We start from the raw sequence: 16,236 nt of genomic DNA on the forward strand, positions 1-16,236 counted from the left end.
AAATCAAGAAAGAAATGAGCGTTTTTCTTTTATGCTAATGGTAAAAGTATGCCTTATGTTGCTATGGGTAAAAAATTTTGTTATGCGCAACCTTCAGCCCGTTTCGATCGTCAATAGATAAATGCCAATAGATTGCTAATGGATACTTGATGACATCGGAGTAAAATTAGACCGTATACTTATATATATAAAAGTACTTATATACCTTCGTGATCTTCTGGAATAGGTGGTATGATAGGTGTGACAGTTCTGCATACTTCAGAGATGGTTACAGGCTCATGAGCAGATATCGTAAAAGGTAGGTTGCTAACTGATGGCCACAGCGCTCTCCTGGCATTGATATTCTGAGCTGCAAAACGGGATGAGTTGATTTCAGACTTAGCTAGAATGACAAAGATTGGGGCAGTTAAAGACAGAAAAACACAACCTCCCTCGTGTTTGGTGCAAAATACCCCACGTATACTGTTTGATACAAATTCAATAAAACCTCGCATTTAATATCTTTCAACAAACTCAAAATAGTTCTGATACTAGTTCAAAAGGCGTTGCATTAAATTAATGAACGAAAAATAATTTGAATATATGCTTTTCCGTAGTTATATTATTTAGCTTTTGTATTTGTAGTTTTGTGAATCTTTCGGAGTAAATACTTTCCGTCGTTAGCAACATTAAAATGTGGATGTAACATTTATTTTGATTTCAAGTTACATTTTGTTCCAAACAAAAAATGTCGATTCCAAAAAAAGTATCTGGTAGATAGATATGAATTTAATTTCTAATAAATTATTATATTAATCTAAAAGCCAAGAAAAGGAACTTTTTCCCAAGCTACAAAACAGTAAATTAAAAAAGATTTTTTTTGAATATTTTTTTTTTAGAAGTTTAAAAGAATTGTACGATAATGAAACATAAAAAGCAAAATTAGTCTTTCCTATAACTTTCGAAAGTTTCTTGCAGATCCATGGCTACAATCGAAAATTTGTAGGAACTACGAAAATTCCGTAGTTGTATGTTTTACTTTCCCCAGCACGTGTTAGCCTTTAACGCTCTCAGGACTTTACATTATTATAATTTTTTTTTTTTGTGGAAGGGGGAACGAGAAACACTTCCTAAATGTCTGAATAGAAAAACCAAAACAATTTTTTTTTTTAAAAAAAGAAAAGAAAAACATGGAAATTAGATTTTCAGAAACATTCTTTGAGGCATAAATTAAGTAGAACAATTTCTATGAGTCAAGTAATCGAACAGTACTTTTTGTACTGTTCGTAGGTCACGGTTGTCTTAGGTCATTAAGGCAAAGGGGTGCGACTGTTATTGTTTTCCAGGGTGCCATCTATGGCCAAGAATTCGACTTCTGTCACACCCGTTTGTTGGGGGGATCCATTCATGCATCCACAGATCGTCATTTTGACCTGAACCAGAGAACGGCCCATCTCCAATTCAGTACCCCCAGAAGTATAATTTCTTATTGAAACATGGAGGACTTTGTGACCCGACAGATTTAACGACAGAGAGGTCTAGTCCGGTGACAGGCGTGTTAACAAGTCTCTCCCATCACCATCTAGGAAATAAACTTATTTCCAAATGTCTAAAGAAATTTAAAACTTAAGCGCTTTAATATCTTATAATCAATATGTTTGTTTATTAATAAGCGTTATCTAAGTATAACTCGAAAACTTTAAAGTTTTGTTCATCGGTCAGTTTGGAAATGTGAGTAAGGGGCCGTTCAAAAAGTACGTACATTCCGAAGGGGGGGGGAGGGGATTTGCTATTTTGTACGGTTTTGTATGATGGGGAGGGGGGGAGGTATTATACAAAGTANGCTTTAAAAATAATTTAGGTCGGGATAGCGAAAAAACGAAAAAGGAATTTGAATTGAAAAAGAGCGATTAAAATCATCAAAAATGGAATAATCTGTATACTTTACATAAATAGCAATACAATTCAGAAATATATTTATACATGGTGCCTAGCGTTTTTAAAAAAGTGCCTAAAGGTGCTTATTTTCGATTTTCGTTACTTAAAAGCCCTTAAAGGTGCTTTTTACATTGGGTGTTCTTAAAAAGTGCTTAATTTTCCATTTTCAAAAATGAGATTTTTTCCCCATTACTATGTCGATTTTCACCACGTATGATGCAAAAGCGTGCTTTTCTCATTGTTCTATTCAACGTTTTCCAAATTCATTTCGGCTTACCGTCGGTCCATAGCGTATAAAAGCGACAATCATTTCACATGTTTGATGAAATACTTGCGAGTCCGTATGTGCATCTACTGAGCTGGGTTCGGTGAGATTATTGCCTTCTCATGTGCAACTCTGCTGTATTTTGAAAAATATTCACAATTTCAGACTTCATTTTCCACCCTCTGATATCGAACCGAAAAATCGATCATTTTATAACGGCTAATATAATCAAGAAAAGAGTTGTTTGTCAGAAACTAGTTATTTTCTCATGATCATCTAAAGTTCATATTTTGTTAATGTATATAGCTTAAAAATATTATTTGGGTGCTTAAAAAATACTTATAAGGTGCTTATTTTTTGTTGAAAGATTTGGCTACGCACCCTGTTATAATCTACTATATATTTACGATTTTTGTACGCTTTTAAATATAAATTAACAACAAATTTATCTTGTTGAAAACAATTTGTTCAAGCAAAATAATTTTCGAAAATCTTACACGAATTTAAGTTATTAATATTTATGCTAAAAATTTAGTATTAACTTCTTCCTTTTTAAGTACAGCTCTTTTAGAGCCTCATTGCAATATTCCTTCACCGTTTTCCAATATTAGCACTATATATATATTTTTAAAGAGCACGCCACAATCAGAAATATTTAAAATCTCAATAGTATTTTTTTTACTATAGACTATAGATTATATCTACACATTTTTTCGTCTTTAAAAAATGATCTAATACAATATGCATTAGGTTTATAAGATCATGTCCGTGTTTTCCTGTTTAGCAAAAATTGCTTTTGCTTTCGAATAGAGATGAGATTGAGCTCGCTTTTGGAGATCCGAGCCCGAAGAATTTATGCAAGCCTACCTGGGACAGCGAAACGTAGAATTATTTGAAGCCCGAGATGTAGGTAAGTCAGATAAAGGCCAAATTTTGCGGTGCAAAAAGAAAATTTAAAATCTTTAGCTGAATGAAAATCATTTGTTAATTAGTGTTAGTCTTGTAAACCAAAAGCAACAGAAGTGGCAAATCGTTGAAATTTTTTATACCTAATAAATTTCAAAATTTTTTATACTTAACAAAACTTTATTTCAAAAATAGTAAAAAAGTTTATGAAAATTTTTTGAGTCCAAGCCCGAAACCTTTTTTAAGTAAACGAGCCCGAGCTGGTCTTATTTTTATTCTCGAATCGGGAAACCATATCCTACTGTCAGTGGAAATGTATTTTTCAAAATACGAATAATTATTATTACTAAATCAATAAAATAAATAAAAAGAAACGAAGAAAATAAACCTAGATAAAATATAGCTCATTATGATTTCATGACGTTGCACCATTTCAATGACAACAAGCCTTTAAAAGATAACAAGTAGTTAATCTAAATTGATTAGTGTCAAAATTGAACAATCGGGAATTTGAGGACACGATGATAGAGTTTTTAAACAATCTGTGTTTTCTGAGTCAATACTCTAGCCAGAACCAGCAAAAACCGGAATATAGCGGTTCTTTATTAAGTGAAAGTCGAAATTACCCGCTGATAAAAACCTTGATCCCTTAAAACAAAACATGAAAAGAAAATGTGTCGCATCAAGAAGTTGACCTTTCCTAAAATACGTACCTAATAACAACGTCTAGTTTATTTTCTTTCTGCGATCCATCAAATTAATGTTTTTGAAAAAGAAATCGATGCAGATAAACGATCATTAGTTTTACATTTTATTTCCTGTTATTGTGAATTAATTCCAAACCTCCTGTAGCAAGGTAACATACTGCAATGTTTCACAACAAAATAGAATACGTTTATTCAAAAACCAAAATTTTTCTCATTGAAAACAAGGTTATATTATGTAACAAGCAATGGAATATGTTATAAGTCAATATTTTATCAGTGAAAAACATATTTTAGAAGGCACCGTATTGCTAACTAAATTGATATTTTTTGCGCGTTTTCAATTTGAAATGACGTAAGCAACCGGAAAAATCTAGAAGTTTAAAAGTTTTAATTTAGAAAAATACTTTTGAGGGAGCAATTTTAAAAGCAACATTTCATTTATTTAATTTTAAAGCTATATGTAAATCCTTTGTGGTCGTATTTAGTCTATTCACAGGGCCTGATTATCGATTAGGCCCGATAGGCACGGGCCTCGGGCCAACACTTTCTGGGGGGGCCTCGAAAATTAGTAAAAAGTTTACAATATTACTTTTTTCTGTTAAATACTGAAAGAAACAGTTTTTTATTTTATTTTTTTATCAAAAAAGGCATTTTTTTAATTTCAAATTTTCGTTATATTGTAATAAACCAAACTCGTGTAGACATGGCACTTATCAAATTCGTAAGTACAGCTGGATTTTAGTTGGTGCAATTTTTACTCCAACAGCTTAAGCAGATGCAACGAGAATGCATATTCGCTAAGTCTCTTATAAATGATTAGTGTCAACAAGAACTAAAAGCTTATTCTTAACAAATATGTAAAGCTGTAGATGGAATTCTACAATCTTCAAAATAATTCAGCTAATCAGTGACTTTTAGCAAAAATCACTGATTTCACTTGTTTGTGGTCACCAAACTATTTTTATTTTCACGCAACATTTTATATTTTGATTTAATATTTAGATGCGTAAACTTTATCTTAAAAAAATAATCTTCAACTGTCTGCTTTCAAAATTTTTTAGAATGTTTCTCTTGAATCATGCACTTCAATAGATTCTTTTTATTGTTAAAACTACTGTTCAGAAATTTAATTTCAAAATAATTTATTAGGGGCCCGGAAAATTTTGTGGTCCCTGGGCCTAAATTTGTCTTGATCTGTCCCTGAAGTTGTTATACGCGTTAGAATTGATCTTTGTTGGATAAACATAATGCGTAACCTTCCAATATGTCACCTTCAAGACCCAGTTTGTCACCTTTCAAATTATCTTGTGGTGCAATATATAAACTCAACCCGAATGCACAGCACAACTATATTTAAATATACAAGTTCTTCAACCTCTCCTCCAATCCTAACCCCTTAATTAGTTTTAAACAATATTCCAACCATTTTTACAACAATGTAGAAAACAACATTAATGAACGGATCTAAAATAAATACTTTGTAACTAAGCTTATTATTTCTATAAAAACGCAAAATTACTATAAATAATTACTTGACGTATAACTAATTATTCAACACTTCACTAATTATTACTTAAGACAACCTAACAAAAGGAATAACAACTATAGTGTTGCTAATAGATAAATGCCAGAGTTTAAAGCAGACATATGATTGGAACGATAAAATAGCTTCAGTGACCGAGAGCAGATGTACATAGTATATATAGTATATCTGCTCCCAGCTTTGCGGTTGTATATAATACAACGTAAAGAATAAATAACTTTATTTAAAAAGAAAAGTAAATATCATTCAAATTTTTTCGAAAATAACTTATCGCTTTATAATTTATTTGTTTTATGTTTAATATATAAAAATAATAAAAAAAATTATCTCAAAACTTAAAGGAAAAATAAAAATTCTGTTAAATACCAATTAAAATAAAGTTTTCCTAATTTTCAACGAGAGTTTTGATTACCAAATCTTGTATTTTTCAGAAAAACAATTCTTCGAAATAGCTGAAATAATGACTTTTTTTTGGGGAATAAAATGTTTTAATTAACTTACTAAATGAATATTTTAATTCTGTCAAACAAATAACAAAATCGAAATATTTTATTTTAGCAAACTTTTGACAAGGAACCAATCTCCGCCGTTCAGCATATTTTTATTATATATCTGGTTTTCTAGATTGATTGGAGCATGATTATGAAAAAAGATTTTTTAATTATTAATTGAAAAAAAAACTTTAATATATTAATTGAAAAAAACTTTTTTTAATTCGTGATTAGTAATAATTTGTATAGTCCATTTGAGTTGACCCTGAAGTTAATCGGCTTTACTTTAGAATCAGCTATACCTCACTGCTAAACGTTACTGCTTACACAAGGTAAATTGAATCAACGGTGTTTTGAACTAAGTCCAGTGTAAAAGAGGACTGGGGTAAAAAGGCCAAAATTATGACTGGGGTAAAAAAGGAGAAATTGTGACAGGGATAAAAAAAGCAATAATTATGAGTAGGATAAAAAAGGCAGTAATTATGACTAGGGTAAAAAGGCCAAAATTATGACTGGGGTAAAAAAAAAAGGTAGGAATTACTGAGGAAAATTAGAAGAAATTATGATGGGGTAAAAAAAAGTAGAAATTGTGACAGGGGTAAAAAAGCAATAAAGTAGGCAAAAAGCAATTACGAGTAGGGTAAAAAAGCAATAATTACGAGTAGGATAAAAAAGGCAGTAATTATGACTAGGGTAAGAAGGCCAAAATTATGACTGGGGTAAAAAAAAAAGAAGGTAGGAATTATAACTGAGGAAAAATAAGAAGAAATTATGATGGGGTAAAAAAAAAGTAGAAATTGTGACAGGGATAAAAAAAGCAATAATTATGAGTGGGATGAAAAAGGCAGTAATTATGACTAGGGTAAAAAGGTCAAAATTATGACTGGGGTAAAAAAAAAGGTAGGAATTATAACTGAGGAAAAATAAGTAAAAATTATGACGGGGTAAAAAAAAAAAAAAACAGTAATTATGACTGAGGTTAAAAAAAGAAGGTAAAAAATATGACTGGGTAGAAAAAGGCAGAAACTATTATTGAGATATAAAACGCAAGTCTCTTGTAAGTTTTTATAATGTTATAAAGTTTCTGATGTTACATAAAGAGTTGTAATAATTAATAGATTTATTATTCACCAGGTTTAAAAACTGGGGAATGCAAGTAACAAATTCTAAAAATTTAAAAGAAAATGTAACTTAATTAAAAAAATCAATTTAAACTGGAATAAGACAAACACGCACCTTGATATATTTCATTGTAAGAGTAATTTCTTTTCCTTCCTTTTAATAAAGGTTGATGTTCGGTGTTTATAGCATGTTGAGCAGTAGATTTTGACAACCATGTTGCGCCTGATAAGACTTTCTGGAATACATCTTTAGAAAGAGTCCACTGCAAATGACCAGGCAATGACTCACTGCTCTCTCCCAATTTACCACCTATCTGGAATGGCATTGTTTATGCTCACAGAGGAATATCCTGAAAGAAAAATATGTTTTTATCAAGTTAAATGTAAGAATAAAAAAATTATTTTACATCGAAAAAATATATAATAAAAAAATATTACTTAAAATCATTTCCTATTATTTCTACTTGGCTGGTAGGCTGATTTCAAAAAACTTTTTTGCAGAGAACATCCAACAACAACAATGAAAAACAGAGAATTTTAATAACTTTAAGATTATACTGCACTGTTAAGATGGGCATTAATTATTTTATTGAAGCATTAATTATTTCCTGAAATTTTATTTTATATTTGTAACATGGAGAGGAAGATCACGAAAACCTCCCGCAGTTAGTCTGACGGCAAGGAGACTAACTCATGATCCGTCTACCACTGAGGATGTTTCACGTCAGCACTGTAGTCGGTGCAAGTCGGATGCGGAAATTGTATGGTGGACCAACCATCGCTGGGATTCGAACCCGTTCACCTCATCGGAAGGCGAACGCTCTACCCCTAAGCTATCGTGGCTCTTCCTATCATTTGCACTTGGCTCATAAGCTAAATTATTTTTAAACCTGAAAAAATGAGTATTTTAACAAGCTAAATAAGACATTAAAAGTTTATTACGCACTGTAAAATTGCATAAAGTAATTATTAGATAAAAAAAAATCATTTCCTATTATTAGCATTTGGCTAGAGAGCTAATTTCCTAAAATTTAAAAATTATTTTTGCCACTAATTTTGCAGCAAACAATTAAATTAAAAATAAGGAATTTTAACAATTTTTAAATTTGACTGCTCTGTTAAGATGTCTCAAAATAAATTGCATTAATTATTGCTTTTGGCTTGTAAGCTAAGTTAATTTTTTTAAATGATGTGAAAATTTGTTTCGTCACTGATTCCGTGGAGAACATTTCAATTAAAAATATAAAATTTTAATATTTTAAAAGTAAACTGCACTGTCAAGATGTTTCAAACGAAATTGTGTTGCTTATTTACTAATTATTTCATTTTATATTTTGTAACTGTCGTTGACCAGTCGACCCAATTTTCGGGTTTACGACTGCTAATGTTCAACTCCGTAGCCTTGTAATTTTGAACCCAATCCAGAAGACAAGGGAACTCGAGGATCAAGTATTGGGAGAAATTTGCCTTCGCGGAGAACTTTTGATCGAACTAACCGCCTTTGTGTTATATGGAGAGGAAGACCACGATTCCCTCCCACTGTTAGCCTGACGACAAGGGGACTATGACCCATGATCCGTCTACCACTTAGAAGATATTTCACGTCAGCACTATGGTCAGCGCAAGCCGGATGCGGATTTGTATCGACCGTCCACCGATGGGATTCGAACCCGGTTTACCTCATTGGAAGGCGAACGCTCTTGGTTTGTAAGGATTTTTTTAAAAAAAAAGTTTGCGTTTTAACTCCTTGATGCACCATGGTAACTTGGAAACAGCATACAAGTAACAATCGTTGTATTTTTGTCGACCGATTCTGTAACTAATTACAATAATAAAATGACTGGCCTTTTATTACACTAGTTTCTGCTATTACAATCTTAATTTTTGATTTGAAATTTATATTTGGAGGTCTTTTAGGGTTTGAAATATTTTTTCCAGCTATTTTTTATTAAATTAAAGATATTTCGAAGTAAATAAACGTTTACGACAATTCTTTTAAATATTTATGTAAAAACATTAGGACCAAATCACATTTGGAATTTATTAAATTTTTTTTTTAACTCCAACTTTTAATCAAAGATGAGAGAGAAAGAAAGAAAATTATCCGATTTCGTTCAAACACACTATCTTGCGGAAATATTTATTTTATATGTCTCACTCAGATAAAAAAAACTATACCAAAGAATAAAAATAAAGTACACGACATATTTAAAATCTACACCAAAGAAAATTGAAAAAATGAACACTCTCAGTAACATTTATCTAATGATTAGAATTTCGAGTACGAACACTAAATCTGAAAGGTTAATATTCTTATTAATTAAAGGTTAATATTCTAATTAATTAAAGGTTAATATTCTAATTTTAAGTTACGGAATTAGACTCATAATCGTAATCTATCTGAATGAACTTATAATTTTTCGTAAGATTTGGATTTCTAAATTTCAAATCTAGTAGTTTAGACCAGATAGAGTTAAAAAAATTGAATCCCTTAGTTTTAGTTTTACTTTTTGCGTAATTTGCATAGTGAGCTTCTCAAGCGATTGCATGCATTTATAAAACTAGTTTAATTAATGATAATTCTATGTAAAGAATAAATTTTTTAATTATTCGTAATTTTTTATTATGTTTTTTAATAATAGTAGAAAAAAAGAATTGTAAGGTCTACAAGTTTTTTTAAACATAATTTTAAAATGTGTAGCTTTAAATGACAAAAAATGTTTTTTGAACGAAGTCTGTCGAATAATTTCTAAGTTATCAAATTTTAAAAAGTTACGTTATTTAAAATTTGTATTCTCAACTTCGATGAAGATATGCCCAATATAAAAATATTTTATTAATAATAAATTTAAAAACCCTTTCTTTGGAATACATTAATTTTATTCTATTTTTGAATGTAACAAATTTTAGCAAAAGTGCATGCTTCAAAAAAAAAAAAAAAAAAAAAAAAAAAAAAAAAAAATTCTAAGTTGAATACTAATTGAAAAAATTAAACTATGAAATATAAAACAAAACATTTATTGACGAATCTTCTAATTTTGATCGAATAAACACTGTATATAAATTCTGAAATTAAATCAATCTCATCAATACTATTTGCTAATTTTCCTTTTTCTCACGAAACTTTAAATACATAAATACAAATAAATTATGCATATTTTCGTTCAATAACGTTTCACGTTTACTCTGATAATAGAAACTGTCACAGTTTATTAATGAACCGGTATTTTTAAGCAGATTTCTTATTTTGATTTTAATTATTTTAATATTGTAATAAAGACTAAGTTATAATATTAAACAATTTTAATATTTAATATTGTAACACTACTTTATAAGTAATAAATGTGATATAATTAAAGAAATATTCTAATTCAAAATGATCTAAGTAAAGTGAAATTGGGAAATTTAGTAATGCTTATTTATTATATTATTTATTTAAAATAAAAAACATTTGCTTTATACTATAATAATATTATATATATTATTTAAGTAAAAAAAAATAATATTGCTATTATAATATATATATTATTGCTATTATAAATATTATGATAAAGACTAAGTTATAATATTAAATAATTTTAATATTATAGTATTTAATATTATAACACTGCTTTATAAATTTGATATAATAAAATTTGATTTAATAAATTTGATGTAATAAATTTGATATAATAAAATAAATATTCGAATTCAAAATGATCTAAGTAAGGAGAAATTGGGAGATTTAGTAATGCTTATTTATTATATTATTTATTTAAAATAACAGCAAAACATTTGCTTTATACTATAATATTATATATATTATTTATGTATAAAGCAAATAATATTGCTATTATAATATTAATTTATTATAATATTGCTATTATAAATATTATAATAAAGACTAAGTTATAATATTAAAATATTTTAATATTATAATATTTAATGTTATAACACTGCTTTATAAGTAAAACATTTCATTGAATACATGTTCTAAGTAAAGAGAAATTGGGAAATTTAGTAATGTTTATTTATTATATTATTTATTTAAAATAATAAGAAAAAAATTGATTTATACTATTAAAATAATGTTCATGATTTTCTTCTATTTTTTAAGAATGGCTTTAAAACAAGTTCGATTTGAATGAGGATTAAATTAATGAGAATTTGAAAAAAAAGTTAATTAAAAGCAACAAAAATATATTAATACAGTGACACAGTTTTAAAAATTCTTTTTCAAAAAAGCAATTTAACTCCTGAAAATAAACACTAAATACAATTTATTAAAACATCTTACCTCTCGCAAATAGAAGTTTAAGCAGACGATAACATTGATTTCGCGCACGAGATGAATATCTCAACTCGAGAAATGGCGGTCATAGTAAATAAAGCAAGGCGACTGACATTTTGGCATTCCATACCATTCATATAAAGCTGGCTCTGTTATATTGTAAACGAGATCCTTCAAAAGGCAAAACCGAAGAAGAGCAGTTTAAACTGGTTAGGGTGTTTTCCCAATATATTTTTTTTTCTTAATAGAAATTAAAATCTTCCAACTTGGATCGTTTGGACCTTGCTCACGTCAATGACGTCAAATAGTCGCCAACCAGACGCACAGAAGGTCAGTTTCTGCTTAAAACGGCGAATATAACTAGAAAAAGAAATTCTACTATAATTATGAATTCAAAAAAGAAATAGCATATTAAGAAGAAGAAATATCATTTGATGGTAGAATAATTTATTTTTTAGATATATTTTATCCGTATGCATTAGCTAATTTATTTATTTTCACGTAAGTTCGAACTAATTCGAAAGTGACCTAACACACTGGGTGCTTCCACGGTTTTGACGGCACTTGACGCCTGCAATAAATATATTTGAAAAAAAAAATATCTTGAAATATTTTAGTACATAAAATATGTGAAAATCTATTCACATGTATATATATATATATACATAATAACATAAGAATACATAAATTCCGCAAGCGGCCTTAGGCGACCAGATAAATTTTGATGATGATGATGAATACATAAATTACCTTATGGAAATTTTTGCCTTACTTAAAGAATACAAAATGTCCAGACGAAAAACTTGAGCATAAGTGCCAATTTATGAATTTTGTAGATTTTTTTTCGGTATTCGTAAATTAAAATTTCAGAGCAGGATTTTGATTACTCACGCCTTCACTTCTAATATCACCTAAAAATACTCAAATTTACTGTATAAATCTTTCAATCGTTCAGGTAACATTGTGGTCAAAACAATTTTAAATATAATTTTTTTCAACTTAGAATTAAATATTTAATTATTAACTTTAATACCAATAAATGTTTCGCTAAAGCGTGAAAATTACCAGCAATAGAATAGCTGCCAATTTTTACATTACCATAGACTGTTCATGTATTAAAAGAGCGTATTTATTCCTGTGGTATAAGCAGAAACAGTTCATTAATTACATTAATTTCTTGTTATTTATTGCATTTCTTATAAGCACAAGTTCGAATTAAATTGAAAATAATTATTTTAGAAAGAGTTATTAAGATTAAGAGATATCTAGTTTAGAACTTGTTTGTGTGAGATCGTAATGCTAATTACTAGAGCCCGGATTTTGATGACCTAAAACATCTTAACTAATGCCCTTAAAAAGTGCAAAAAATGCCCTTAAAAAGGGCCAAAAATGCCCTTAAAAATGCAAAAATTGCGCAAAAAATGCCTTAAATAAAGCAAAAATATTGAATTAAAAAAATATTTCGGTCTTTAAAATTATTATGAGTCATTTAAAAAATATNGCCTCAGGCACCCAGATAAATTTTGATGATGATGATGTATACATAAATTGCCTTACTTAAAGCATACAAAATGTCTAGACGAAAAACTTACAGCAAAAGTGCCAATTTATGAATTTTGTAGATTTCTTTCGGTATTAGTAAATTGAAATTTCAAAGCAGGATTTTGATTACTCACGCCTTCTCTTCAAATATCACCTAAAAATGCTCGAATTTACTATATAAATCTTTTAATCGTTCAGGTAACGTTGTGGTCGAAATAATTTTAAATATAATTTTTTCAATTAAATATTGAACAATTAACTTTCATACCAATAAATTTTTCTCTAAAGCGTGAAAATTACCAGCAATAGCTGCCATTTTTTACATTATCATAGAATGTTCATGTATTAAAAGAGCGTATTTATTCTTGTGGTATAAACAGAAACAGTTCATTAATTATAATGATTTCTTGTTATTTATTGCATTTCTTATAAGCACATGTTCGAATTAAATTGAAAATAATTATTGTAGAAAGAGTTATTAAGATTAAGAGATATCTAGTTTAGAACTTGCTTGTCTGAGATCGTAATGCTAATTACAAATAAAAATTTTCATTTTTTGAATAAAAATTTTTTTTTATTGGATTGGGTTTATTGTTTTAGAGTGTTTTTTCCCTAATACCAAGAAGACGAAAATTTCTTACATTCATGATTTTCACACAAAATGTTATTAAAATAAACTTCCACATTTCATTCAACTTACTTATTGCTGTTGGGAAAGTATCATAACATGTTTTTATTCATAAAAATTAAATACTATAAACTGCAAACACAAATACAGTTCTTAAATCAAACGATTCTAAAATCGCTTTTGGAAATATTTTTCATTTTTTAATTTGAAATTATCTTTGTTGCATTAACTGTGACGAATAAAGAGAAATAGAATTTAATTATATGCAATAATAGTAAGAAACTGAACTTTTTCTTAAGGTGACATTTTTACATCTAACTGCTCTTTAGTTTTGTTTTAAATAGGCACTTTAGAAGCTTCCAGAACTTCCGCTGGACTATAGCAAAATACATAACAACTTTTTGCTAACTTATTTTGTGACAATCGTGAAGTTTTCCACTTTCCAAAACCGCTTTCCTGCTAAATTTGAAAATGTGGCTTGTCATTATATTACTTGATCTGAAGTAGAAAAGTTTCATAGGAAATCACTTTAATATTGAAAAATAACATCTGACAGAGTAATTTCAAAATTTTTATTCATTTATTACTCAATCAGCAGATATGTGTGCTCGAACGGTTTATGAGTTCTTGTCTACATGAAGATTAAATAGCATAAATTCTAGAAGGATATCGCAAATACGTTAGGAATCGAACCCACCATCTCACACTGCAGAATCTCTGGCAAAAGAGCAATATCTTAGAAGGCACCTGAATTGTTATTTAAAAGAATATGTAGTAAGTTTAATTAGCAGAAACTGTAGGGTATAATAAAATTCCTGCAGTTCCGCGCCGATCAGTTGCATTCAGTTAAGTTCCGACACATAATACCATAGGAATGCTACAAAATGTGANTCTATAGATTTTCTTCATTGTTTGGAAGCCAGTGTAATAATGAAAATTGATAAAAAATAGTAAAAATTGGAAAAAATTTACAAAAAAACTTTAAAAAATGCATTAAAATGCAAAATACGCCCCAAAATTTAAAGAAAAATGCCCTATAAATCTAAAAAAATGCTCTAAAAGACAAAAAATGTCCAAAAATGCAAAAAATGCATAAAAATGCAAATGTCATCAAAATCCGGGCCTTACTAATTACAAATAAAAATTTTCATCTTTTGAATTAAAAAAAAAAAGATTTATTACATTCATGATTTTCACACAAAATGTTATTAAAATAAACTTCCACATTTCATTCAACTTACTCATTGCTGTTGGGAAAGTATCATAACAGGTTTTTATTCATAAAAATTAAATACTATAAACTGCAAACACAAATACGAAATCAAACGACTAAATCAAACGATTCTAAAATCGCTTTTGGAAATATTTTTATATTTTGAAATTATCTTTGTTGCATTAACTGTGACGAATAAAGACACTTTGTGAGTAAGAACTTAATGTGTGTATAGAATTTAATTATATGTTCTTTATTATTAGACAAGGTGGCCTACAGATTTAAGTTCTGAACTGTAAGAAATGTCAGAGATTCGTGTTCCGAGGTAAATGTAAAATTTCAGAGCTAGCAAGAGAATGGCAGATGAAGGTTATTTGAAGATCTTGGGGGCAATAATAGTAAGAAACTGAACTTTTTCTTAAGGTGGCATTTTTACATCTAACTGCTCTTTAGTTTTGTTTTAAATAGGCACTTTAGAAGTTTCCAGAACTTCCGCTAGACTATAGCAAAATATATAACAACTTTTTGCTAACTTATTTTGTGACAATCGTGAAGTTTTCCACTTTCCAAAACCGCTTTCCTGCTAAATTTGAAAATGTGGCTTGTCATTATATTACTTGATCTGAAGTAGAAAAGTTTCATAGGAAATCACTTTAATATTGAAAAATAACATCTGACAGAGTAATTTCAAAATTTTTATTCATTTATTACTCAATCAGCAGATATGTGTGCTCGAACGGTTTATGAGTTCTTGTCTACATGAAGATTAAATAGCATAAATTCTAGAAGGATATCGCAAATACGTTAGGAATCGAACCCACCATCTCACACTGCAGAATCTCTGGCAAAAGAGCAATATCTTAGAAGGCACCTGAATTGTTATTTAAAAGAATATGTAGTAAGTTTAATTAGCAGAAACTGTAGGGTATAATAAAATTCCTGCAGTTCCGCGCCGATCAGTTGCATTCAGTTAAGTTCCGACACATAATACCATAGGAATGCTACAAAATGTGATAAATAAGTTAAGCATCATTATGACTCAGACATTGGAAAGTTCTATGGTTCGTATCCCGAAGACGTCAAAGAGCTTCAGCACTTATAAATTTTATTTCATAACCGTCATTGAACACCAGACCCAATTTTGGGTATACGACTATTAATGTTCAACTCCATAGCCTTGTATTTTTACACCTAATTCAGAAGACAAGGGAACTCCAGCATCAAATATTTTTTAAATTTGCCTTTGTGCAGGACTTTTGATGGAACTAACTCGCATTTGCGTCACACGGAGAGGAAAGCCACGAAAAGGCCCCACGGTTAGCCTCACCGGACTCTAACTCATGATCCGTCTACCACTGAGGATGTTTTCACATCAGAACTGTGATCGGTGCGAGCCGGGTGTGGATTTGTATCGACTTGCCATCGCCGGGATTCGAACTCGGTTCACCTCATTGAAAGGAGAACGCTCTATCCCTTGAGCAACCACGGCTCAGCATTTATAAATTATGAATAACATGCTAACGCTTGATTGAAGAAGTACCAACTTTATAATGGGTTTTGTCGAAATATGCACGATTTCTTTTTACGAACGTCAACTTTTTTTTGTGCTCTGGGTAAATGTATAAAAATATGT

General features: G+C 29.3%; 1 protein-coding gene across 3 annotated transcripts in view; it reads right to left on the reverse strand.

Annotated features, from left to right (window-relative positions):
• The window catches only part of LOC107455911 (sodium-coupled neutral amino acid transporter 7), a 29,646-nt gene extending 14,852 nt beyond the window's left edge, over window positions 1-14,794 (reverse strand). Inside the window, exons 1-4 of one of the 3 annotated variants that reach the window (XM_043044346.2) lie at window positions 14,632-14,794; window positions 11,227-11,580; window positions 7,066-7,300; window positions 206-382 (exon numbers count right to left, since the gene is read on the reverse strand). In XM_043044346.2, coding sequence (XP_042900280.1) covers window positions 206-382; window positions 7,066-7,276 — 388 coding nt within the window. In that variant the 5' untranslated portion in view covers window positions 7,277-7,300; window positions 11,227-11,580; window positions 14,632-14,794. Of the gene's footprint in view, window positions 1-205; window positions 383-7,065; window positions 7,301-11,226; window positions 11,746-14,631 lie in introns of those variants that run through there. The other 2 variants (XM_071184293.1, XM_043044347.2) reach the window with 2 other exon arrangements.
• Window positions 14,795-16,236: the final 1,442 nt, after the last annotated feature.

Source organism: Parasteatoda tepidariorum, chromosome 8 (genome assembly GCF_043381705.1).
Source record: "Parasteatoda tepidariorum isolate YZ-2023 chromosome 8, CAS_Ptep_4.0, whole genome shotgun sequence".
Classification (NCBI taxonomy): Eukaryota; Metazoa; Arthropoda; class Arachnida; order Araneae; family Theridiidae; genus Parasteatoda; species Parasteatoda tepidariorum.